General features: G+C 34.4%; 2 protein-coding genes across 2 annotated transcripts; both read right to left on the bottom strand.

Annotated features, from left to right (window-relative positions):
• Positions 1-14,368: 14,368 nt before the first annotated feature.
• Positions 14,369-15,208, bottom strand: LOC132622193 (uncharacterized). Its single transcript, XM_060336750.1, has one exon. It carries the CDS (start codon positions 15,112-15,114, stop codon positions 14,650-14,652), a length of 465 nt encoding a protein of 154 aa, XP_060192733.1. The 5' UTR covers positions 15,115-15,208; the 3' UTR covers positions 14,369-14,649.
• Positions 15,209-20,486: 5,278 nt separating this feature from the next.
• On the bottom strand, positions 20,487-25,538 carry LOC132623442 (CASP-like protein 5C3). The gene is made up of 3 exons (XM_060338199.1): positions 25,070-25,538; positions 21,023-21,154; positions 20,487-20,939 (listed from the first exon to the last, which is right to left on the bottom strand). The coding sequence occupies exons 1-3, from the start codon at positions 25,204-25,206 to the stop codon at positions 20,729-20,731; spliced, it is 480 nt and encodes a 159-aa protein (XP_060194182.1). The 5' UTR covers positions 25,207-25,538; the 3' UTR covers positions 20,487-20,728.
• Between the last annotated feature and the right edge of the window lie 272 nt (positions 25,539-25,810).

The following is a 25,810-nucleotide window of genomic DNA, read 5'->3' as shown; positions in this document are numbered from 1 at the left end:
CAGCCGCCGGAGTAAAGTCATGGTTGTTGTTCGACTAGGAAGCAACAACGACGTTGCTGCAGTTTCTACGAGCTTTAACGCTCAGTTGCCTCACGAAGTTTGGCTGAAGGAGAAGAGAGGTCGGAGATAGCGAGAGGGAGGGAGAGAGGTGACAGTGAGGGGAAGGGGAGAGAGGAGAGAGAATTTTTTTTAGGGTTTAAAGAAGATGATAAATCTTAAATATGTAGTGAGGGAGAATAGAAAGGTACATGTATTTCAAAAGTTATTAGACCAGTTATGAAATGTAATTTTGAAAAAGTAAATCTACAAAAATTAAATAAAAAATAAGGTAGTTAAAATTCATATATAAGTCTTAGAGATAACTATCGCAAGTAAATTTTCCATAATAATATGGATAGCTTAATTTTCCTTTCATCCAGCTAATTCTTAACACCTCAAAATCTCCATAATGGAGCGTCTTCATATTTAGGTACAAGTTATATATATTGACAAATGACAATATATACACTACCTGGATGTGCATTCAATTGATCAAAACATAAAAGCAGTTAGTAGAGCTGGTGATCTCTCACCTAAGATGATTGAAAAGGGTGGGGGAAAAGCAAAGAAGAAAACAGTCAGAGACACAAGTGCACCACCTAGTAGTGGTGTTCATACTAGAAGGCAAGTTAGCAGGATTAGTAATCCATGATGAACGCAATCATATGGAATATCAGATCAGTTAATACAATGGAGTCGTTTACAAGAGTAATCAAAATGCATCAGAAGTATCAGTTTGGATTCATAGGTCTAATGGAACCTTTTCAAACATCTGACAAACTAGAGGAATACAGGAGGAGAATTGAACTGCAGCATGCTGTAGTAAACAATTCAGGGAAAATTTGGGCTTTTGTGGATGAAATGTTTGATTGTCAAGTGTTAGTGGATCACTCACAACATTTGGCAATTAAATTATCCTTCAGAGGAAATCAGGAAGAGATGGTGATTTCTTTAGTATATGCAAAATGTTCACAGGTTGAAAGAATGGAACTTTGGGATTCTTTAGAGAATGTATCTGAAAACATGGATGTGTCATGGTTGATAGGGGGAGATTTCAATACTATCACTGATGAGGAGGAAAAATATGGTGGATTACCTGTCACCATCAATGAAATTCAAGATTTTAGAAGTTGTATTCAGAATTGTGGAGTTACAGATTTGGGCTTTAATGGCAGTAAATACACTTGGTGGAATGGTCAAAGTGGAGCAGACTGTATTTTCAAAAGGCTAGATAGATGCTTGGGTAATCAGGTTTTACAGACTAAATTCAATGGCATAAAAATTACTCATCTGATCAGGAATGGGTCTGATCATGCTCCATTATTAATTTCATATACTGGTGAAGTTATCCCTATCAAGAAGCCTTTTAAATTCCTAAATTTTTGGGTTAAGCATGAGAGTTTTATGGAGATAATTAAGGAGCATTGGTCAGCTGACTTCATGGCAAATCCTTTCATACTTTTTCATCATAAATTGAAAAAGGTGAAGGCTGCTTTGGTTCAGTGGAGTAAAAGCACTTTTGGCAATATTTTTCAAGAAATAGAAGCCTTGGAGGAAGTGGTTAAGGTTCATGAAACACTGTTTGAAACACAACCTTCACCTTCAAATAGGGAAAGGTTACATAAGGTGCAAGCTGATTTGAACAGGTACATACATTTGGAAGATGAATTTTGGAAGCAGAAAGCAGGAATGCAATGGTTTAAGGATGGGGATAGAAATACTAGGTTTTTTCATGCCTATGTACAAGGGAGAAGAAAGAGGTTGAAACTATACATAATTCAGGGGCCTGATGGGAACTGGATAGAAGATTCTGATGGAATTGCTAATGAAGCCATTAGATTCTATATGGATCAATTCAATAAAGATGAGGACCCCACTGATTTTGATATACTAACACACCTGCCAAGACTGATTTCTGAGGAAGATAACAGGTGGATTGAAGCAATGCCAACTAGTGAGGAAGTTAAAGAAGTGGTGTTTAAACTAAATGGAGAGAGTGCAGGGGGACCTGATGGTTTTACTGGATTATTTTATCAAACATGCTGGGAAATTATTGGTGATGATGTTACTAATATGCTAAAATCTTTCTTTTGTGGAGCTGATTTGCCTAAATTTGTTACTCACACTAATTTGGTCTTATTACCAAAGAAAGATGTCATAAATACCTTCTCTGATATGAGACCTATTAGTTTAAGCAATTTTGTGAATAAAATTTTTTCAAGATTGATTCATGAGAGATTGGTGGATAAGCTAGAGGATATAATTTCTTTGAATCAGGCTGGTTTTGTCAAGGGCAGGAGTATTGTAGAAAATGTTCTCTTAACCCAAGAGATTATTTCAGACATCAGATTGAGATCTAAGGAGGCAAATGTGGTAATAAAGTTGGATATGGCTAAGGCATATGATAGGGTTTCTTGGTTGTTTTTAACCAAAGTCCTCAGAAAGTTGAGTTTTTCAGAGTTATTAGTAGATATGGTCTTTAGGATCATAAGCAATAACTGGTATTCTATTTTGGTCAATGGTCAACAACATGGTTTCTTCCAATCATCTAGGGGAGTAAAACAAGGGGATCCTCTATCCCCTACTCTTTTTATCCTAACAGCAGAGGTTCTTTCTAGGAACCTAAATGTTTTGCATCAGAAACCGCAGTTTAAAGGTTTTGGAATGCCCAAGTGGAGTCCTAAGGTGAATCATCTTGCATATGCTGATGATATGATCATTTTTACATCAGCAGATGTCATTTCTCTACAGCTGATAATGGAGATTTTGAAGAAATATGAAAAAACTTCTGGTCAGAAGATAAATATGGAGAAAAGCTCAGTTTATATGCATAAAAATGTTCCTAGGGACATTAGCATTACTGTGGAGATAATAACTGGTATCAATAGGAAAGAATTTCCTTTTATATATCTGGGATGTCCTATTTATCATTGCAGAAGAAAGAAAGAATTCTTCAATGTTTTGCTAATCAAGATTATGAACAGGCTGCAGGGATGGAAGGGTAAAATGTTGTCCTTTGGTGGAAGGGCAATTCTTATAAAACATGTTCTTCAGAGTATGCCAGTGCATCTGCTTTCTGCAGTTAATCCACCAATTGGGGTGATTAAACAAATGCATAAGATGTTTGCACAATTTTTCTGGAGTAATACTATTGGTGGTAGAAGCAGACATTGGGTTTCATGGAACCAATTGTGTATACCTACTTCAGAAGGGGGTCTGGGATTTAGATCACTTCATGATGTGTCACTTGCTCTATTCTGTAAATTATGGTGGAATTTAAGAACTAAACCTTCTCTTTGGAGTGCTTTCATAACTAATAAGTACTGCAGAAAAGAAAATGCTGTGATTGTGCAATGGAAGTATGGAACCCAAACTTGGAAAAAAATATTGGAGGCCAGGGAACTAATAGAGCATCAGATTTGGTGGCAGGTTCAGATGGGGGACTCTCGTTTTTGGTTTGATAATTGGACTGGTTTAGGGGCTCTTTATTATGTGATCTCGGAAGACAGATATGATGATAGATTTCAGAATGTTCATGAATTTGTAACTCAGGGTAATTGGAATATTGCAAGGCTGAATGAAGTTTTGACTGAGGAGGTGGTAGAGCATATGACAACTAAAATCAGACCACCTAGGGAGCCAAGGGGAACTGATAAACCATGGTGGTTGTTGGATTCAAAGGGAGGTTTTTCTGTAAAAACAACCTGGGAGTTTATCAGATTAAGGGGACAAGAATTGGACACATATAAATGCATGTGGGTGAGAGGTCTACCTTTCAAAATATCTTTCTTTTTGTGGAGATGCTGGAAGTACAAATTACCTTTGGATGATGTATTGAAGAAAATGAATTTTAATATGGTATCTAGATGTTGGTGTTGTTCAAACCCTAAAGAAGAAACAATACACCATCTTTTTCTTTCATCTGTTACTGTTAAAGAGACATGGTCCTATTTTTGTCTCAGGGCTGGCATTAATATGGAAGGTTTACATCTACAACAATTAATACTGAAGTGGTGGCAAGCACCAGTAGCTGATAGGCTGAAGCAGATATATCAAGCAGTTCCATCAATTATTCTATGGAAATTATGGAAGAGAAGGAATGGAATCAAACATAGGCAAAGAAGTATTGGATGCAAAGTCATATACCAAGTGTATTCAACCATTCAAAGGTTAGTTCAAATGAGAAATCCCTCATTTAGGGATTTACCTACCAAATGGAGTGACCTGATTCATATGATGGAATCTGGAAGAGCTAAGCTAAAGGTTACTAAAGTGATTTGGCAACTACCACCACTAGGGTGGTGTGTTTGTAATACTGATGGGGCATCTAGGGGTAACCCTGGAAGAAGTGCATATGGTTTCTGTCTAAGGGATTCTGAAGGAAACCTAATACATGCACAAGCTGAGGACATTGGTTTTGCTACTAATACAGAAGCTGAGATTGTTGCAATTCAAGAAGCCTTGAAATATACCAAAAGCAAAGATTTTCAGAATATAATCATTCAAACTGATTCAGAGATGGTGCAGAAAATCTTGGCTAATGGTTGGAAACCACCATGGAACATTGCTGGATGGGTGGAAGAGGTCACAGAACTGAGCAGGGATATGAATGTACTGTTTACTCACACTTTGAGGGAGGCAAACAAATTGGCAGATGCACTAGCAAATTATGCTTTAGATCATGGGTCTTTTCAATGTCAAAATTTTCAGGATTTAGAAATACACATGAGAAGAATTTTGAATAGCGACAAGAGTCAGATACCGTACTTGAGAATCAGGAGGTGCTAATGATGGGAGGGTCACAGGAGGAGCATATCGGAGGAGTTTTCTACATCCAAACACTCTGGGAAGAGGATATGAAGGTGTTTATTATAACTGTTTGTTCTTTTTTGCAGGTATAATTTTACGTATCAGGAATCATAAGTAAAAGCAACAAAAGTACAGTAAAAAAAAAAAAAAAAAGGCAGCAATCGAATTTGCAACCAGCAAAGAACAAAGGGAAACATCACAGAGACCATATATGTACTTTCTTAAGGTTAACTTTGATCAAGTAAGGCGGGTTGAAAGTCTATTTGTGGTATTAACATCGTATGATGCTCATTCAAATAGACAAAGATCAACTTTATTTGTTCTAAAGTTAACAAAGAGGGTAACATATACATACAACCAAACCACCAGTAGAAAAGAACAATTCACAACAGAAAGGCAACGGAGGAGCTACAGGAACAACAGAAAAAATCTGGGAGTTCAAGAACATATCTTCAAAGCATCATCCACAAACATCAATTCAGGCTACACATTTAAAAAAAAAAAAAAAAAAAAAGATCCAAAGGAATGAAAACCTCCAATCTCGATGGTCAGCTCAAGCAATGTGGGGTTTGCAGAAGAGTAGCATCAAAGGTACATACAACAACAATACATGTTAGAGAAATTGAGACACTTTTGGCTAGAGTTGAAAGGATTCATGAGAGAAGCTTGCCAGATGAAATAACGAGAGAAGCGGAAGTTCATATCATAGCTGGAAAGATTCGAATAAGAAATATATCATCATTTTCACATTATTGGCAGCAGCAATCAACGAAGGATAAGGAAGATGAAAGAGGCAACTAGGGTTCAATTTAGAAAGAACAACAAAGTTCATCTGATAGTATAGCTTCCAGTTTCACTTATTTTTGTTTGGGCCTGACCCGTTTGGGTTAGGCCTTTTGTTGAACTGAGTTTTAATTCTGCAATTAATAAAAAGCCCATTTGGGCATAATTCGAAAAAAAAAAAAAAAAAAAAAAAAACTCTACAATGTATCTTAAGCGCGTGTAGTGTTACCCTTTATAGTCTTTTTCTCAAGTGTATCTTAAGCGTCAGTCAATAATATACTTCAAGAAAATGTGACACGCTCTCACGAACAATGTGTGGCTTCGCAAAACGCTATCACAATACTAATAGATTTGCAGGACAGTATCAACCTCACCCACAATGCCCCTATAATGCATGAAAAATGGGAGGAGTGATTCATTGGTGACTCCTTGAGAAAGTAGCTTAAACCATATAGCTACGTTATCACTTATGATCACTATAGTCTATTATTGAGTTTTAAATTAGTATACTGTGTAAAAGCTTACACTATCTCCTATAGTTGAGTTTTATATTAGTATAAATTTCTTACACTATCTCCTTTATAGAAGAGATTTGATGATAAAGGGGGATGCATATATAAGATTTCTTCAAGAAAACGTTGGGGAAAACAAACATGCCCAATAAATATGAGTCATCAAATTAGATGGGTTGTTGGAAAAGAAGCCCTAGTTGGTTGATGAGAGATCGGTTCATTGGTATGTAAACCATTTTTTAGCTTTTAGGTGTGATAATAGCACGGACCACCATATCTTGTTGTAACCTATTAGCTCGTCATGACAGTTCTTATCAACCATTTTGACATCATATAGCTGTGTCCAACATTTTAATGATGGTTGCCCGTTTGGAGTCTTCTTAGTACTTTTTTTCCACTTGCCTATTTTCGATTTGGGATTTGACTAATTCCATCGAATTCACGGAATAAGTCCAACTTTAAAGTAAAGTGCTCCCCCCCAAAAAAAAAAAAAATGGGTCTACTTTTAGCTTATTGCTAAAGCTTGTGCATCGGAGTGTGCGATGGTTCGATTGCAATTTAGCTATCTTTTTATAAAAAGTTAAATTATGGAGTATATATTGATCAATTTGGGAAAAAACTAAGCCTTGAATTGGTCAAATTAGTTTTTTATGTAGGAAGGTTTTCTCGTTGTTTCAAATTTTAAGGACATTAAATAAAGGAACTTGGCATGAAAGTTAAGAAAATTGAAAGAAGTAAAGAGGATGTTTGATATTCAAGGTGCAACATGCATGTGTATTCAAAATAGGCATTGTGCCCAGGACCCGACCCAATAGAAAATGTAGATAAGAGTTACAGATTTTTATGTATTTTCATTAAGCTTTAAAACCTATATCTATATGTTTCAAGTCGTAGAAAACCAACAGTTTTAATTTGACGTAACCACCGAAAGTTTCTATCAAGATTTCACTAAGGACAAATGTAACTCTTTTGTCTGATTTGTAGTGCTCTGCATCTACACTGTTGTTATTACTGATGTTTATTTTGTGGAAGTAGACATTTGGAAAAAGTGTGCCTCCCCCATCCTCATGAGATAGGGTTTTGTTGACAACAGTCCAGAATTTAAATTTGACGTAGTTTAATTGCTAAGGTTTTATTGTCATTGAGCTATTGTATTTTTTCTACTCACGCGTTCATAATTTAATATGTATTGAAATTTTAGTGATTTTCTTAGCTTTATATATATTTAGATCAGAAATATTAGTTCAGTTAAATTCATTGAAGCGTCGTGCATATATAGGTCATGACGTCGACAGGTTCTAGATATTATTTAGCGTTCTTATCCAATATAGATATGTACATACCTTTCACTATTCTCATGAAAAATCAGAAGCTACACCTTTTCCAGTGCACAAACCGGACACACTATCAATGGTTTCTGTTAAATATCACAACCCAATTCTACAAGTTGCGCTATCTGGCACTAAAACACAACTCATGATTATTTTTTGGACCTTTTGTGTATATGGATTTGTATTTTTAATTTTTTTAAAATATATAAGTTCTCGATTATCCTCCTTAATTAGCTTCTAGTTTCTTTTTGTCTAGTATTAATAAATTAGGAGAAAAAAGCGTATATTTCGATTATTAGTTCGTAAATCTAATTGGACGATATAATTAAGATGTTAAACTATTTCATTCATGTACATGGACCACGGAAATTGGATTGAACAAGTTGAAGAGAAAAGAATATGAGCCCGATTGGCTTATAAGTTGCTGAAAACAGCTTATAAGCTGTTTTTAGTTTTTTTGAGTGTTTGACTGGCTAACTTATAAGTTATTTTGTGCTTAAAATAAGTCCAAAAAAATAATTGAGTCTGTTTGGCTTAGCTTATCTAAAACAGCTTATAAGCTAAAAAAAATAAGTTGGGTTACCCCAATTTATTTTTTTAGACTTATAAGCTGTTCCAGATTGTAAACTGCTTTTTTTAAGGGAAAATCTACATGGTGTGACAAACTAGTGTAGGTAATTATATTTAGTAGCTATAGTTTACATTAATTACTGCTCATAGCTAAAAGTTATATGTTAATGACACTTATTAGCTACCTCCTCCTTCTCCTCCTCTCTCTAACGTTCTCCTCCACTCTCTCTCTCTCTCTCTCTCTCTCTCACGTCGTCTTCTCTCTCTCTCTCTAACGTTTTGAGCCGCCACCGGTCATCTTTTCCGGCGGATCTCTATCGGAGCCCAATCAAACGATCGTCTCTCTCTCTCTCTTTCTTCCTTCTCTCATCTCCCTCTATTTCTCTCTCTAAAATTCTAAACTCATGCATCCACCGCTGCTACTGTTAAGTTGTATTTACTGTTTGATTTGAAGATCTTATTCTCGGATTTGTATGGATCTGTGTTGATTTTTTGGATCTGTGTTGATTTTTGTATCTTCAACAGATGGCTAATCTACGCTAACTTTGTTGTTGTTGAGTTCTGTGTTGTTGCTGTTGGTCGTGGTTGTTGTTGTTGTTCGCCTTCTCTCTCTTCTGACGGCGATGACTTACAACTTACATATATATATATATAAAGTGGTCATATCTGGATGGAAACAACCAGATCTAGCCAGAATTTGGTCGGAATTTTATTTCTTGTATTCAGTTTTGAGTGTATTCGTTAATTTTATTTCTTGTATTCAGTTTTTTAGTGTATTCATTAATTTTTTTAGTGCAAAATTCTGTGTTTTGGGGTGTATTTTGAAGGATATTTTTTTTGTATACAATCGGTTTTAAATATAATAAAGTGAATATAGTGTAAAAATAGCTACAAATGAATAAAGTTGAGTTGAATACATTTGATTTGAATACAACTAATTGAATACATCTGACTTGAATACAACTTAGTTGAATACAACGAAATTTAAATTGAATACAGTGAAATATGACTCAACTGAATTTTGAATACACTCCGATTTTTTAATACAATTTATTGTAGCAAACTACTGTAGCGCGCACTGTAGCTACGAAATGTAATTAGCTAAAATGTAGCTATACCCAATTTAAAACCACTAAATGTTAGTCATTTATGTAAAATTTTCTTTTTTAAGCCATCCAAACAGACTCTATATCACATACTGGGGATAGAGTAGTCCAACTTATTTTTTTTTTACTTATAAACTGTTTTCATATTATAAACTGTTTTTTTTTAAGCCCATCCAAACAGGCTCTATTTCACATACTGGGGATAGAGACCTGATCATCACCACTTACCTCAATAAGGTTGATCGTACGATCGATGACCTCTTCACAAGTTTGTGATGCGTTGTGCTTTGCAGAAATATTGAATTGTGTGTATTGTCTCAGTTAAAATTTTAAATATTATGTTTTTATGAATTTATTTTAAACCGTGATTCTTAGGCTTAGTTTTATCCCAGTTATTTTGGGGATGCAAAAATATATATGTGGAAATTTCTTACATTTCGTGTACGATTAAATTCAGTAACTAACGGCTTGTTGCTAACTGTTATTGCCATCACTGCAGGGGCGGATTTAGGGTGTTGGGTGGGGGTTTTCGGGAGCCTGGTAACTTTTGCGTGGATTCTATACTTGTATTGAGAATTCCAATAATATATAGGGCAAACGTGCAAAATATACCCCTCAATTTTGCGATTTAGAGCAGATATACCCCTCGTTATAAAAGTGGTGTATATATACCCTTGCCGTTTCAATACACAGGCGAAGCCAGGATTTGAAATTTGTGGGTTCGGAGTTCTAATTCTTTAAAGTTACTGGGTTCTAAATTAATAAATTGTACATATTTGACCAAAAATTTAATACAAATATATGGTTCGGACCAAAGCTACTGGTTTCGGCCGAACCCACGCCCGAAGGGCTAGCTCCGCCCCTGGTTACAAAATGGTACAAATATACCCTTTTCGCTGACGGGAGTTTTTTTAAAAAAATCATTTAGGTTATTTTTTAATTAAAAAAATGTCACGTGACTTTAAAAAAAGTCTACCTATTTTTTTTTTTTTTGAGTAGACATGTTTTTCTAAAGCCATGATATTTTTTTTTTGGTGTGTCGGGTATGGTTCGTTTAAAAAAATATCTTCGTGATTTAAAAAAAATAAGACTACCCATTTTTTTAAACGAACCGGACCAGACCCATAAAAAAAATTACTATGTGGCTTTAGAAAAGTATGTCTACTCAAAAAAATGGGTAGACTTTTTTTTAAAGTCACGTGACATTTTTTAATTAAAATATAACCTAAATGATTTTAAAAAAAAACTCTCGTCAGCGAAAAGGGTATTTTTGCACCATTTTGTAACGGCAGGGGTATATTTGTACTATTTTGTAACAATATTTGTACTATTTTGTAACAACAGGGGTACAGTATATATACATCACTTTTGTAACGAGATATATATCTGCTCTAAATCGCAAAGTTGAGAGGGTATATTTGCATCTTTGCCCTAATATATAAAAATAACTAATTGGAAACCCATTAATAAAGTATGTTGTTGGTCCAGTGACAGAAAATGAACCTGTCCAGCTCTCCTACCAACCCTTTTGCTCGAGGGCTTGAATCCCTTCATTCACCATGTAAGTTTTTATTTTCTCTTTTTATTTTTTAATTTGAGATGGATGGGCACCCACATACTTCATATCCTAATTCGCCTTTGTTCACAACTTACCTATTACAATTCTTTTCCTAACAACAAGTCACATGTATTGGACCAATTGGAGTATTGGTCATGGATTAAAAGATATTGAAAAACTCATTAAGGTCGATTTACATATCATAGCCATATATAAAAGCTGAGATCCTAACAATGTCATTGCATGTTCAACTATTTCTTAATCTAGCTATGTTAGGCTCTTTTAACCATCATCGTAGCTCACCATATGTACATCCCACCATATTATTATTTCGCTATTGACTGTGGTACACAATTGTTATCATTCTCATATCACAATACACTGATAAAAAAATTATTTACCTATTCTCGATTTGTAAAATGAAGAAACCCGTCTTTCCAATTCTCTTCAAATAACTTTTCCCATTTTAAGTTTAATGATTATATATTTAAATTTAATAATAAAAATTACACTTACATAGCTAATAAGATTGAGTGGTCCAGTAAACACCAATAGGATGATTGGATGGGTGTGGAAGAGCAAATGGACCTTAAATCTTAATGCTACTTTAAACAAAGAGACAGCGAACACTACAAAACTCAATGCTGGGTACTAAAGTTAGGTGCCCATATATTCAAAAGGCCACTAGCTAGGCATGGAGGGCCAACTCAGCCTAAGTTGAATCCTATGTAATCATTGAATTTGGGGGTTCTAATTAAAGGTTTGTACATATTGTCCCATGCGTATGATGTGTTGGTCCCAAAGTACACTAGTTTACAAGATGTGATTTAAACTGCGCACTGCCTTCTCTTCACAGCTAGCATGAATGAAGTTCACATGCCTGCAGTCCAATAGTGTACACATTGAATATATATTATGGAATGGGTAGTACACAAGTGTAAAAGTTTTTTTTTTTTTCTTAAACTATAAATCATTTAATTAGACCACAAAATATGGTTTTTACACCACTACAAGCAACTATAAAGGGGTGGCTTTATATATGTATTAATACCCCTTCAAATAACTGCAAACTTTAATTTTCTTTTTGAAACTTTCGGAACTAGAGATGACTTACAGACAAAATTCTTTCTACATTTATTTTGTATCTCCGAAACAAACAGTTCAATTATTGATGGGCGAACGATGGGATTGAACCTGCGCGGGGTGGATTCACAGTCTATTGCCTTGATCCACTTGACTACATCGGCCCCTACCCCCGCACAGATTGAAGTCTCTATCTACTATCGACTTGGCTTATGTATTTTCTCTAAAGAATATGATAGAAAAATAGGATCTCTTACCCTTGTTTAAAGAAATCTCAAGTTTGAAACCCTCAAAATAATAATAAAAAATACTAATAGAAAATGCTTTCTTTTTAAATGGTTCTATGTGGCGAATCCAATTTCATCGAACTTCTTAATACCAGATGGTTGCTTTTTGTAGTCATATTTGTCAAACTTCATAAATCTTGGGCCTAACATTCTTCTCCTCTGATGTATGTGATTGATGTGCTAATGTGCCTTTTATTACGTTCCCAATTGTCATGACACATTTTTATACTCCATCCGTCTCAAAAAAAATTATCTTATTTTCTTTATTAATTTATCTTAAAAAAATTGACACATATTTATATTTAAAAATAATTTAATTTTATGAGATAATTTACAACTACATAAATATTTAAGACTTATTTTAGATCATACATTTCAAAAGTCTTCTTTTATTTTTTAAATTTCGTATCAAGTCAAACTAAGATAATTTTTTGGACGGATGGAGTAATTTTTTTCAATCTTCCTTAAATTAGTAAAGGAATTAAATACGTCGAAAACTTTTCTTCTCTATTCAGAAAGGGAGGTCCCAAGTCTTTGTCCCCCACTCATTCTCCACTTCCACTCCCAGCTCTCCTGGTTGATGAGGACATATTGCAAGCAACTTAATTACCTAATTAACTTGGTTTAATTTGCTGTGTAATTACAAGACTATCTTTCTAGTGGCCATTCATGCTTCTTTTCCATGACCCTAGCTACAACATTTTGCAATATTTAATTCATGCCGACATATTGCAAGCAACTTAATTACCGAATTAACTTGGTTTAATTTGCTGTGTAATTACAAGACTATTTTCTTGCAAGTGGCCATTCTTTTTTTTTTTTTTTTTCCCACCCATTTAGGAGGATTTATAGTGTTTCCACACTTCCCCTCCAGTGTGACTCGAACCCAGGACCTATCGATCGTAGGTGAAGGTACTTAACCACTGAGGATTTATAGTGTTTTCACACTTCCCCTCCAGTGTAACCAATGAGCCATTCATACATCTTTTCCATGACCCTAGCTACAACATTTTGCAATATCTAATTCATGCCGTTTATTAGAATAAGTTGATCTTTCTTTTAATTCCAAAACTTTATAATGTTAGCTAGTGTAATATCCATATCAGGATTTTAGAAGCGGAGCCAAAAACTGAAACTTATAGATTCAAGATTTTAGTTTTTTTTGAGTTACTATCTCTAAATTATAGTAAATAATTTATATATGTTAAATAAATTTGTTAAAACAAATAAAGATTTTGAATCAAAACTAGTGGATTCTTCCGACTTGCTTCCTGAGCTTTAGCTCGTACTTCCTCCGTCAAAAATATTTGTGTGGTTATAAATCATCTCGTTAAGCGTAAAAAGTAAAATTTAAAGTTAAGTTGTTGTCAAATAATAAAAAAAATATCATTTTTTTTAACGGACCAAAAAAGAAAGTGTATCAGATAAATTGAGACTGAGAAAATAGTATTTATTATTGTTGTTTCTCTTCCTATTTTTTAATGGTCACAATACTGTTATGCATGAGTACTTATTCTAGCTTATAGATTTAGGCCAAATCCATCGACAGATACCTGTGGTCGCCCACCTCTTTCACTTGAGCACCTAAAGTGACTCTTGTTCAATTTAGACACTTCAGGTGGGTCATTCCTATTCCACTTAGACATTTTTTGCACCGTTATCGGAGTAAAACCAACACCAAATGGGGCGCCACCTCATTGCACATCCAACCAGCCCAAAAGCCCCAATTTTTAATGGTCAAAACTCCACGAATTTACAAATTAGTGAATTTACAATTAAAACGAGTTGACACAATTTAATTGAGTTGGCACAATTTAAATGAGCTGACACAATTTAATTGGCCACTTAATCCACGTAGGAGACGACTGGTGTTGGTTTTGCTCCGATAACAGTGCAAAAAGTGTCTAAGTGGAATAGAAATGGCTCACCTGAAGTGTCTAAATTGAACAAGGGTTACTTTAAGTGCTCAAGTGAAGTGTCTAAATTGAACAAGGGTTACTTTAAGTGCTCAAGTGAAGTGTCTAAATTGAACAAGGGTTACTTTAAGTGTTTAAGTGAAAGAGTAAATTATCACAGGTGTTTGACCATACATTTATGTTCGCTAGCGTGTGTCGACCATAACACGTACTCGATTACAGTTGTCGTAATAACAGACAGTAAATCAAGTTGATCAATTACTTATCATTATAATTGTACTCCTCTAATACCTTAATCAAACCTCTTGTGGGATAAACTTGTGATACTACCTCTCCATTGGCTGACAAAAAACTTAAAACAACCAAACACCAAATTCAAACCTGCAACCTCTAGCTAGAACTGCCGTTCTTGATAATATTAACATTAGGATCTTTACAAAAACTGCTGTGTACATCTCAAAATGAACAGTTAAATTCTACATATGCGCGCACAAAGAATTTGGCCTAACTGTTGATGGAGTAGTGATTGAAAACTAGGTGAGACCAGAATTCAAACCTCACAAGCAATAACAGAAAAACGCTAGTGCTTTCATCTACCTAGCTAAATCTTTAAATGCAATAGTCGAGATACGTGTAAACTGGTCACATATTAGCCCTACTCATTTATTGCACTCAACTTCGCCGTGAACTTCTTTCTCCTACCACTACTGCCAGGTCCATTACTCCTTTTAGAACCACTATTATCATCCACTAATTTCTTCGAAAAATTACGACCACTTTTTTCAAATACAATAAATTTCTCACCACCACTATTGTTTAATGCAGAGCTTGCCTTCACAGCTAATGCAGCCATTTCCTCAGCCTTCAGCTTATGTTTCAATCGGTTCAAAGGTAAAGCAAAATATAGCTGACCAAGTTGAAGCTCCTCATTTTCACTTACGGCAGAAATCACGTCTCCAAAATCCATTTCATCAGAGTTACAAATAAATATTGTAGGGTCATTTTGTAATAAGTAAGAAGCCTTCACTGGATAAGAAAACTCTTGTAATCTACCATCGTGAAGTATTAATTTGGCAGTAGAAACTGATGTGGATTGGCATGAACTGCATACAATACCCATTATTATGCATATATGAATGGAAAAGGAAAGAGAGTTAATTGTTGTTTGAAAAGATTGAATGGCGAGAGAGAAAGGGTGGGAGGTATATAAAGGCCGGCTTAATTTGTCATGTAGTACGTACTGTGAGAAATGTTTTAAATTAATAAAACCGTAAAATGGAAGTGCTGGACCTTTTTTATATTGATAAATTACTTAAAGTCAAACTTATCATTCTCCTTTGGATTGAAAAATTGGAAAGGGAAGTAAATTACAAATTTATATATGTAGCACGCACTAACACTAAAGAAAATATTAACAAATCATGTCAGTGAAAACTCAATTGCGGGTCCCCTCTATAATTATTAGTATTACCATAGATGTAATCTACAGAAAACAAGTTTTATGCTAGAATTGGTATATTTATAATAATAGTGTAAAAATTATTCAACTTGTTTATGCATATAAAATTTGGGTTTTTTTTCTTTTTAAATTTACCCCTCCGTTATATGTAACAGTATAGCATGTTAACTTAACTCTATGTTATAGTTAAGCCATTCACTAGGAAACAACCTCTTAAAATGCAGAGGCAAAATCTGCGTACACTCTATCCTTCCCAGACCTCACATAGTAAGGGATTATACTGGGTATTTTGTTGTTAAGTCATTCACTAATGCTCTTGATTCCAACTGAGCTCTAGTGCATGCCGGGTGAAATTCACTTGTCAAAATATTTTTAGGAAAAATAGCAAATTTATCATTCTACTTTTGACCCGTCTTAAAATTAGCTTTATGTTATCCTTTATTGTAGAGTTTCATCAGGATAAAGAAAAATATGAGATAATTTACTAACAGTAATCACGTACCTCTAAAGTATATCAAAATATTGGATAGTAAAGGAACATGACCCTTTTCCACCGTAACTAAAATTTAATGCTCCTAGTATTGTAGTAGTACATGTTTTTATAATGCCAATATAACTACAGTCACTAAAATTTAACGAAAATGGACTTTTTGTTGTTATGCCGTGCCAACAGTGAGGAGAGCAATGCATTGCCAACCTGTAAAATGGTGGTGACAGGTGGTACAAAGATAGTAGTTTTCACTCTGCCCCAAGTTTCTCAAACGTAAGTACAAAATCACGGATTCAACTTGTAAAGACTCACCTGCCTGCCTACCTGGTTATTGACTTATTCTCTACCTTTTTCTTCTAAACTTTTTTTTTTTCACTGGGGGTAGATTGAGCCCACAAATGTGGAAAATGGTCACGGGTAAAAAAAATATTGAAACATACCTAAATAGTTACATTTTATTGACATTTAATTAGATATAATTATAAAATGTAAAATTATCAAATATAGCTACTTTTCGTTAAAAATACGTGTATTTCTATTTTTTTGAAATATAGAGAAATACAGTAAACACGCTCTAGTGAAATCAGGAGCTATTTATGAAACAGATTTTTTGAAATACACGAAAAATACAAAATCAAGTTGAGTAAAAATAGGCTATATTTTTTAACAGATTCTTCTTTTTATTTTTAAATCGTAAGTTAAATTAAATCAATCATATTTCACGCATTTTATAACAGCTCACGAATCTCTCTCAACTTTTATCACAATCATAACTTTTTGAATTCAAAAATTACTAAAGATCTGAAACTTCCAAATATAGAAAAATATATGCTGGAATACAATGAAATATGGTTGATTGTTTAAGAAAAATAAAGTTGTAGTATGCGTATATACAATGGAATACAATGAAATATATCATAAACTATTTCATAAATTAGAAATACATCGAAATACAAAAATCGTGAAAACAAAGTAGAGGAAAAATAGGCTCTACACCAAAAAAAAAGAAGAAGATAGATACATTTAAATACAACGAAATAATATACTGAAAAATTAGATATACTGTTTGTTGATACACTGAAATATACTGAAACATTTTCTCAAACACTTGGTGGCATGAAGCTCCTCAACTCTCATCAATGGTGTTTCTACAAAAACAACCCATTCTCTTGCTCCTAGATGATAATTGCTCTTAGATGATGCTACAATATCATATTGCTATAATCAATACTATTCTTCATCACTCATAAGATAAACAACATCACATGATTAGCAAACATAAGAAGGTTTTTCCTCTTATTTCGGCCTATCCTTGGAGATTTAGCAAATGAATTGTTATGGCTGAGCTTCGGCCATTGGCTGGAGATCCTCCACTGCTTTTTTTGTTGCCACTGGTGTATTTTTGCTTGGAGTATCAATATCTGTCATTAAAATGGAGAGTTAGAGCTTGCTGAAGATACTCTAACAATGGCTAATTTTTTTTTTTTTAAATGAATGAAAAGTGAAGGTAACGACGATGAAATTTATGAACAATTGAAGAGAAATACAATAAATAACATAACGAAAATTAGTTACCTGTAGAGATTGGGTAACTGATAAGGAAGAAGAAGAAATCGTGCTAATTATGGTGAAGAATAATGGGAGTAAAATACGGGTGTGAATTGAAGATGTGAGAGAAAAATATTTAAAAAAAAATAAAAATTGTGGGTAAGTGGGAGAGAGGTACCTTATTAGGGAAATACACTGCAGTTACAAAAATAAGTTATAGATAGTAATTTGATAAATAATTAAGCTACTAAAAATAATTTTTAAAAAAAGCTAACTATTACTAATAAATAAGTTTTAGTGGTAGTTATGGGCTGTAAATTTTCCAAAAAAAAAAAAACCTGTGATATTAGTTCGAACCTTAACTGGTAAGCAAAAATTCTAACTATACTCCAAAGTATATTCTTTCTATTTTATTTTATATATCTACGTTTGATTAAGAATATGAAGTTTTAAAAAGTAAATGAGATTTTTGGTGTTTTTCTATTTTAATATGTGTATGATGCACCAAAATATTTTTTGAATCTTATGATTATAAACTTGTCATATAAAATATATATTGGAACTAAAAGAATACTTATATAGAAAGTGACATTCTTTTTCAATTGCTTAAAAAAAGAATAAGAAACATAATTTAAAACAGTAAAAGTACCAGCTGATACTCATATTAGGCGTTGGTGGTGTTGTATTTTCACTTTTAAGTACAAAAGTTTAAACAATCAGTAATATTAACTTGAGATAGAAAAATAGTTATTATTTACACACCATATACGAAGAGTATAGCTAATATAAGAAAGACTGTTGCATTATAAGTTGGTAGTATGTACGTAAGTTTCATGACAATTTTGGTATGCCGGAAACATTTTTTCAAAAATATTTTGAACTTCTCCATTTTTGCTTTGCAAACATGCTTTTTTAAAATGAAAAAGAATAATTTTTTAACTAATTTCATAAATGGCCTACGTTGATTCTAACAAGTTATGATAAAATGTAATACATTTATTAATTTAATTAATAACGTTAACACCTTAACTTGTCCTGATCGATTGGAGGGTGGGTCTTCAAAACCTAACCACCACCAAATCTTGACTAGCTAATGTATCTGGGCTTTACAAGGGCGCGTTATCCAATCTAATCTGGAAGAGGGTCTATTTGGCTGACCACAAACAAACAAGCAACCTGTGCCCCTGATAGTTATGCAAGATTCTAAACCGTGCATGGTGATATAGTCTTTCCCTTTCTTCTTGTTCTAGATGACACTACACATATGCAATAATTTCTCTGTTTGAAATTAAGGAAAAGGAAAGAATAAGACGGTCCAGTTTTTTGTAAAAAAGAAATGGAAGAAATTTGGTGGCTATAAAATAGCCCACTTAACTTCACTATTATACGAAGACGGATTTTAAATAGTGTATAAGTTTTGAAATCTAAAAAAGTGGGTTAAATTGTGAAGATATTCAAAATTTGTTTGTATTGGGCTTCCAATTGTATTATTAAATATTATATATAATATGAATGGTAAGTGGTTTTATATCCAAGACTTTCCAAGTCATTTTTATGGTATATTAAAATGGTTTTCCAACTATTGTTATTTCGTAGGATACATGTATAAACTTAAGTGATGTTATTGTAACAATAACAAAAAAAAGATGACTTTACTAGATAATTTCATTAAATTGAGTGATCATTTCAAGAATTAACTTTAATTAGAACTTTATCTCTGTCCCTAATTATTAGCATAATTTTCTATCTAGCTTTTAAAATAATATTTATGTCCTTAATTATGCCAATAATAGATGAAAGGAAAATAGGTTATCCACACGTTTAACTTATTCGAGGATCAGAGGCAAATGAAAGCTAAGCATTCAGAATCACGAATATGTACACACAAGCTGATATCACTTGCAATAATTAGATACATGAATTTGGGATAGAAAATAAAGCATCAAAACCACCTAAGAAAATAGAGGTCACTCATGTTGAGACCGTCGTCGTATTCCCAACAACCCAACAGCAACTTGCGTCTTATGATCTGAAATCTCCATTGTGTTCTCTGTTTACTGGACTCCACCTTAGACTTTCTCTTCTTTACAATATATTTATGTTTCCAATTAACCAATTGGTATTATATATATAGTTGTAGTTGAATCCATCTTACGAGTAGCTTTTCGAAACACATTATATTATATTTCTCGTGTTTATAAAATATAAACCAACACTGAAAAAAAAAGGTTGTATAACAAAGAATTTCCATAAGTTAATGGTACAAAACACACCTAAACTGTCGTTTTTCGTGAGTTTTTAACCTGAACTATCAGGTGTACAATTTTCCTACATGAACTTTCATCAACTATATATCAAAACACACCTCAACTATTAGTTGTCTACCTGAATAGTTGAGGTAGAAAAAAGGAACAACAAATAGTTGAAGTGTGTTTTGACCATTATCTCAATTTCAATTTCTACTCTTGCAACGTTACCTTGGAGACGCAACACTCCAAAGAATAATCACATAACAACGGATACCTCTAAACTATTCTGAAAATTGTAGGTTGATTGTATATGTTTTATTGATTGGAACAGACATTACTTGTACCGGGAAGCATCGAAGGATTGGCACGCCTCTTGGTTCATGAACCGATAAATGTCTTTATATATGCTGATAGAATGTATGTTAGAAGTCCAAAACTAAGCTGAAAATCAATTGCTACTTATGTTTGTCTGAGTAGAACACAAAGTAATAAGATGCTTACTTAAGCTTTGTAACCTTTAATTAAATATTAATGTGTTTAGTAAAAATAATATAAGACAATGGTAACAGTTAACTAACTAGGACTATAGAACTCTGGTATCATGTGAAACAATTTGAATATCTATCTAAAAATTCACTTTGGAAAGCAATAATCGAGGAGTTCGCGCTTAGAGACTTCAACCTGTGTGGGGTAGAAAAGGATGTTATCAAATAGATCAAGGCAGTGGATTGTGAGTCCATCACACGCATGTTTAATGATCCCCGTTTATAAATGGACGAATACTTTAACACAATGAGTGAAATAACTTAGTATCATTCTAACCCTTTCAGAGATCAGTACAACAGATTGATGACGTTTTATATGGTCTCTCTTCTGGCCTCAAGAAATTAAACCAAATTATGTCAGACAGATGACAAAGATGGAGATGTGATTTGACAATCTTTACTCCCCTATTTGTTAAATCAAAAGACAACCAGGAGGTCCGGGACTAGAGACGCAAATGATAAAAGGTAGGAAGAAGCCAAAGATTGAGGAGAGAAGACACCATCGACAAAATCCAAGTCAAGAACGCCATGGCAGTAGAGAGTAGATATCGTCGGCATATACTGCCTCTGCAATATGGACTACCAGAAGCAATCAGGTGACCAGCCACACTAGCCGTGGAACACGACACAGCCAGTGACAGAAACGAAAGGACCTGTTTGAACCCAACAATACTGTATTCAATCAGAACAAGATTATTACAGCAGAGTTGTCAGTAAATTTATTGAGGTACTTACCCCAATCTCCTAAAACAACAGCTGACAATAATCTGGGCTGCCGAGATGGGCGTTTAACCAACACTAAAAATGCATCATTCATTGCCAATGCCAAGCTCCATGTTGTTACAAAACCCATGACTGTCATCAAATAGCTGCCAACAACAATAGGTGAAATAGGTAATTTAACAGAGAAATTGCACCTCTGCAACTAGATGATTGTAGGAACATATAAATATTCAGATATAAGATTCTTCACTTGTGTTCTATGCTTAGCTAAAACTGTGATCATGTAGGCATGAATTAATTTAGAATGTGAAACTAACTAGGAATGACTACTTATCAGTTTTTTTTTTTTTGTTTTGTTGGTGACATCTTCTACTAAGGTAACTGATGGTGGAATTTACTACGTAGGTAACCAGTGATTCTGGAGCTTAACACTCAAGAAACCCCTACTTCTGGAAGAATAAAAAGATGGAAAAGAAAATGCAGCAGTGATTGAATAATCATCAACCAATAGTAACACTAAAACCATGGACTTACAAATACTATATTCTGGAAAGAATAAGAAAATGAATACACAAGAAATATGATTTCAATCATCAATGACCAGTAGTAGCATTAAATCATGGGATAACGACTTATAAATCTGGAATCTGCTAAACAAACTACGCATATGAGATACAAACAAGGGTGTGGTGGGATGGATGAGATCCCTCCACTCGTAACCAGAGATCTCGGGTTCAAGTCTGAGGAATGGAGAAACTCCTGGTAAGGAGCGCTTCCCCCCTTTAATGGGCCTCACACAGCACAACTTCAGATTAGTTGGCCAGTAAATTTTGATTGGAATAATCATCAACCAATAGAAATATTAAAACCACAAACTTACAAAGAATTATTTATCCTGGAGAGTTTGTCTTCCGGAAAGAACAAAAAAGTGAATTTCAATCATCAATTGAGTAACACTAAACCATGGGCATACAACTTATAAACTTTGACTATGCTAAACAGATTACGCATATGAGATACCACTCAGAGATGTGGCGGGACGGATAGGATCCCTCTAACTTTAACTAGAAGCTTCAGGATCAACCCCTAGGAATGGAGAAATTCCTGGTAAGGAGCGCTTTCTCCTTGAACGGGTACTGCGTGGCGCAAATTTCAGAATGATCAGCGGATTCCGGATATCAGATGGTTATGCAAAAAAAAAAAAAAAAAAAAAAAAAAAAACTGGACATGTGACTGGGATATATCCCACTAACATCTAGTTTCAGTATAATACTCCAATTGGTATAACAACTGCATAGATGATATCCAACAACATAAATCTTAAGTAAGCACGTCCTAATGGCAACTCTCATGACAAAACTCTGGATACAGTCTGCAATATCTTCAGTAAACCAAAGAATGCAATATGAGTATATGACCTGTCGTCTCATTCTCATGAAATGCTTCTAACCTCAATTCCGCATCTAAATCCACAATCCATTATTAACTACTCCAATAAAATCACACAATTGTTTATCCAACATATAAGCTTCCTTAAGTTCATGTAACTATACCTTCCAGACTCCATATTGAAGATGAACTTCACACATCCCTTGTGAAGGTCCTCTTATTAACCCTATATTAGCTTTAAAATGTCAAAGAAAGTGCCTTCACAAAGCTCATCAAAGCTCTTTACTGGGCTTTCACATGGTAATTTCAGTAGAACCGTTTAGACTGTCAATTTATCAAAGTGAGTGTTTTTCTACTGGTGGAAAAGTTATGCACTAGGAAATTCTCTTATTCGATCACTTCTAAATCACATTTAATAGGATTCCCCATCGTTCGCCCAGATTGTTAATGCATCATAAAAGATACACAAAGATAAACTCAGCACGAAGAGAAAACGACAAATACACAGATCATAAAAGCGACAACTGAAAATCATCCAAAAGTGGATAAACTCAGCACGAAGAGAAAACGACAAATATATAGATCATAAAAGTGACAAACTGAAAATCATCCAAAAGTGTTCTCATGTTAATTTCCTTCCCAATAGATCAACTTAACATTTGTTATATCTTATAACTCCTTCTTTTTCTTCTTTTCAGCCCGGTGCACTAAGCTCCCGCTATGCGCGGGGTCCGGGGAAGGGCCGGACTACAAGGGTCTATTGTACGCAGCCTTACCTTGCATTTCTGCAAGAGGCTGTTTCCACAGCTCGAACCCGTGACCTCCTGGTCACATGGCAGCAACTTTACCAGTTACGCCAAGGCTCCCCTTCTGTTATAACTTATAACAGAAACATAAAATGATGATAAGATCTTCTATCCATAGCAAACTTCAAAAATCAAGTTTGTCAATCTGCTAAGGTCATAACATATGTCGCAACACCAATTAATTAAAATCAGACTTCTTTACATTTACAGGCCAAGATATAAAGCTGATAGTAACAAAGTTTTTCTTCCTGATACAATCTTGACCTCTTAGCTGACTACTGGCATATAATTGGTTCTAAAAAAATAAGGCATAATACATAAACATGCCCTTAAACTTGGCCTCAGCTGGCAAGTATGCCCTCCAATTTTGAGCGTGCACAAGTAGGTACCTCAACTTGTATAAAGTTGAACACGTAAATACAAATGCTGACGTAGCACTGATGTGGCACATAGATTTTGGAGGTGTCTAGATGATCATTTTGTAAGTTGGAGTATTCAACTGATAAAGTGGAGACAAGTTGAGGTACCTACTTGTGCACACCCAAAGTTGAAGGGCATACTTGCCAGCTGAAGCCAAGTTTGACGGCTTATTTATGTATTATGCCAAAAAATAACCAATTTGTTAAATTGATCAACACCAGTTACCTGCTAAAGCTCAATTCCAGTATAGTTTCCCCACAATTACATTTTTTTGCGCGGACTGCCCTTCTTTTGGGGTGGTCTTTAAATTTTGCCCCTCATATTTGTGGTCTTTAAACTATGCCCCTCATATTGCTAGTCTTTAATTTTTGCCCTTCGCGTTGTAACCCTGAGCGTTCACGCAGAAATTATGAGGTTCTGGGTTCGAACCCCCGCTCAAGCATAAATTAAAAAAAAAAAATTGCAAGGCAAGGTTGGTCGCGTGTATGCTGGACCCGGCATACACTTGTTAAGGAATTACCAAAATTATGCCGGCCCGGCATACTCATGCCTTATGGGCAGATTTGGCATAAGTATGTCAGGTCCGGCATAACTTTGGTAATTCCTTAACAAGTTTATGCCGGGTCCGGCATACTTATGGGCAAACTTTTAGTTAAACCTTAACTAAAAGTCTTTTCCTAGTTATGCCTTATGGGGCAGACTTTTAATTAAGGCACAATTAAAAGTATGCCCCATAAGGCATAACTAAAAGTATGTCCCATAAGGCGGAACTTTTCCTTAAGGCATAACTAAAAATTTGTCTTATAAGACAAAGTCCATGTCTTAAGGAAAAGTTATGCCTTATGGGGCATACTTTACTTTTAGTTATGCCTTAACTAAAAGTTTACCCCGTAAGGCATAACTAGGAAAAGACTTTTAGTTAAGGCTTAACTAAAAATTTGCCCATTAAAAGTTCTGCCCATAAGTATGCCGGACCTGGCATAAACTTGTGAAGGAATTACCAAAGTTATGCCGGACCCAGCATACTTATGCCAAGTCTGCCCATAAGGCATAAGTATGCCGGGTCCGGCATAACTTTGATAATTCCTTAACAAGTGTATACCGGTGGGGCATAGCGAAATTTAAACTCTGCCTTGCAAATTTTTTTAAAATTTTTGACTGAGTGAGGGTTCGAACCTGGAACCCATAGATTTTAGCCGAAGGGCAAAATTTAAAGATTTCAAATATGAGGGGCAAAATTTAAAGACCACCCCCAAAAGAAGGGCAATTCTGTGAATTGCCCATAATTGGTTGCTCAATCTTCAACTCAAATTCACTAATGACCACGTTCCAAAATTCTCCAGCAAAAATGAAAACTAGAGCCCCCCAAATGCAAGATTAAAACTTTGCATCATAATTCAGAAACAGATAGCCTCAACAAAGAAAAAACATGACAAGAATAAGTACCATAAGGGAGGGTAGCTGTAGCTGAAGAAAGAAACATTCCAACACATGAAAAGAAGCGAACCCACTGAGCAAATTGCTTGTCCTAATCTCAAAGCTAAACTGCCACTCGTCCCCATAGTCCCTTGCAGTTTATCCATTTCATCACTGAGAGTAATTCACCTTCTTCTGTTTGTAGAATTGTGATGAGCTTATTATGATATTCATACATGCTATCCATTCAATAATCCTTAGTTTTTCAGAAAAAGGAAAGGGTGTAACAGAGTGAATGGAATTTTGGGGAAAATAATGATGTTGTAACGTAAGAATACCATAGTAGTAATCCTTACTATATGTCTATCTTGTTTTGTTGAGCTGTGAGTTTCTAAAGGCAATTTGGATGGTATCGAAGGAAAGGGGAATACCGACCCCAGTGGCTTGCCTGACAGTCCAAATGTGATGTTTGCCTAATTGTAACTTGTGAGCATGATTTGGTACTATTAACTGTTAAGTATACTAGATGGTATATGATTACAGTGTATCTATATATATATATATATATATATATATATATATATATATATATACACGGAGCATGTATTTTGTGCTCCGTATCTAAAACTTTATTATATTCGTGTTTGCTACGAAAATTCATTAATACTTTTTAAAGAGAAGACTTGTTTAAAAGAAAACTATTTTTCTCTCTTTGAGATAAAAAAAATAGCAATATTTAAGCATCAATTGATACATTTAATTTTAATTCGA

Source organism: Lycium barbarum, chromosome 12, assembly GCF_019175385.1.
Source record: "Lycium barbarum isolate Lr01 chromosome 12, ASM1917538v2, whole genome shotgun sequence".
Taxonomy (NCBI): Eukaryota; Viridiplantae; Streptophyta; class Magnoliopsida; order Solanales; family Solanaceae; genus Lycium; species Lycium barbarum.
This window is presented reverse-complemented; position numbering and strand designations above follow the sequence as displayed.

Bases quoted from the DNA above. Each gene is read 5' to 3' on its own strand.
- LOC132622193 (XM_060336750.1), bottom strand. From the start codon at position 15,114: ATGGGTATTGTATGCAGTTCATGCCAATCCACATCAGTTTCTACTGCC.
- LOC132623442 (XM_060338199.1), bottom strand. From the start codon at position 25,206: ATGGATAAACTGCAAGGGACTATGGGGACGAGTGGCAGTTTAGCTTTG. The intron at 21,155-25,069 runs GTACTTATTCTT...TGTTGTTGGCAG, and splicing joins TACAGCTACCCTCCCTTATG to CTATTTGATGACAGTCATGG. The intron at 20,940-21,022 runs GGGTAAGTACCT...TGGGTTCAAACA, and splicing joins GCTGTTGTTTTAGGAGATTG to GGTCCTTTCGTTTCTGTCAC.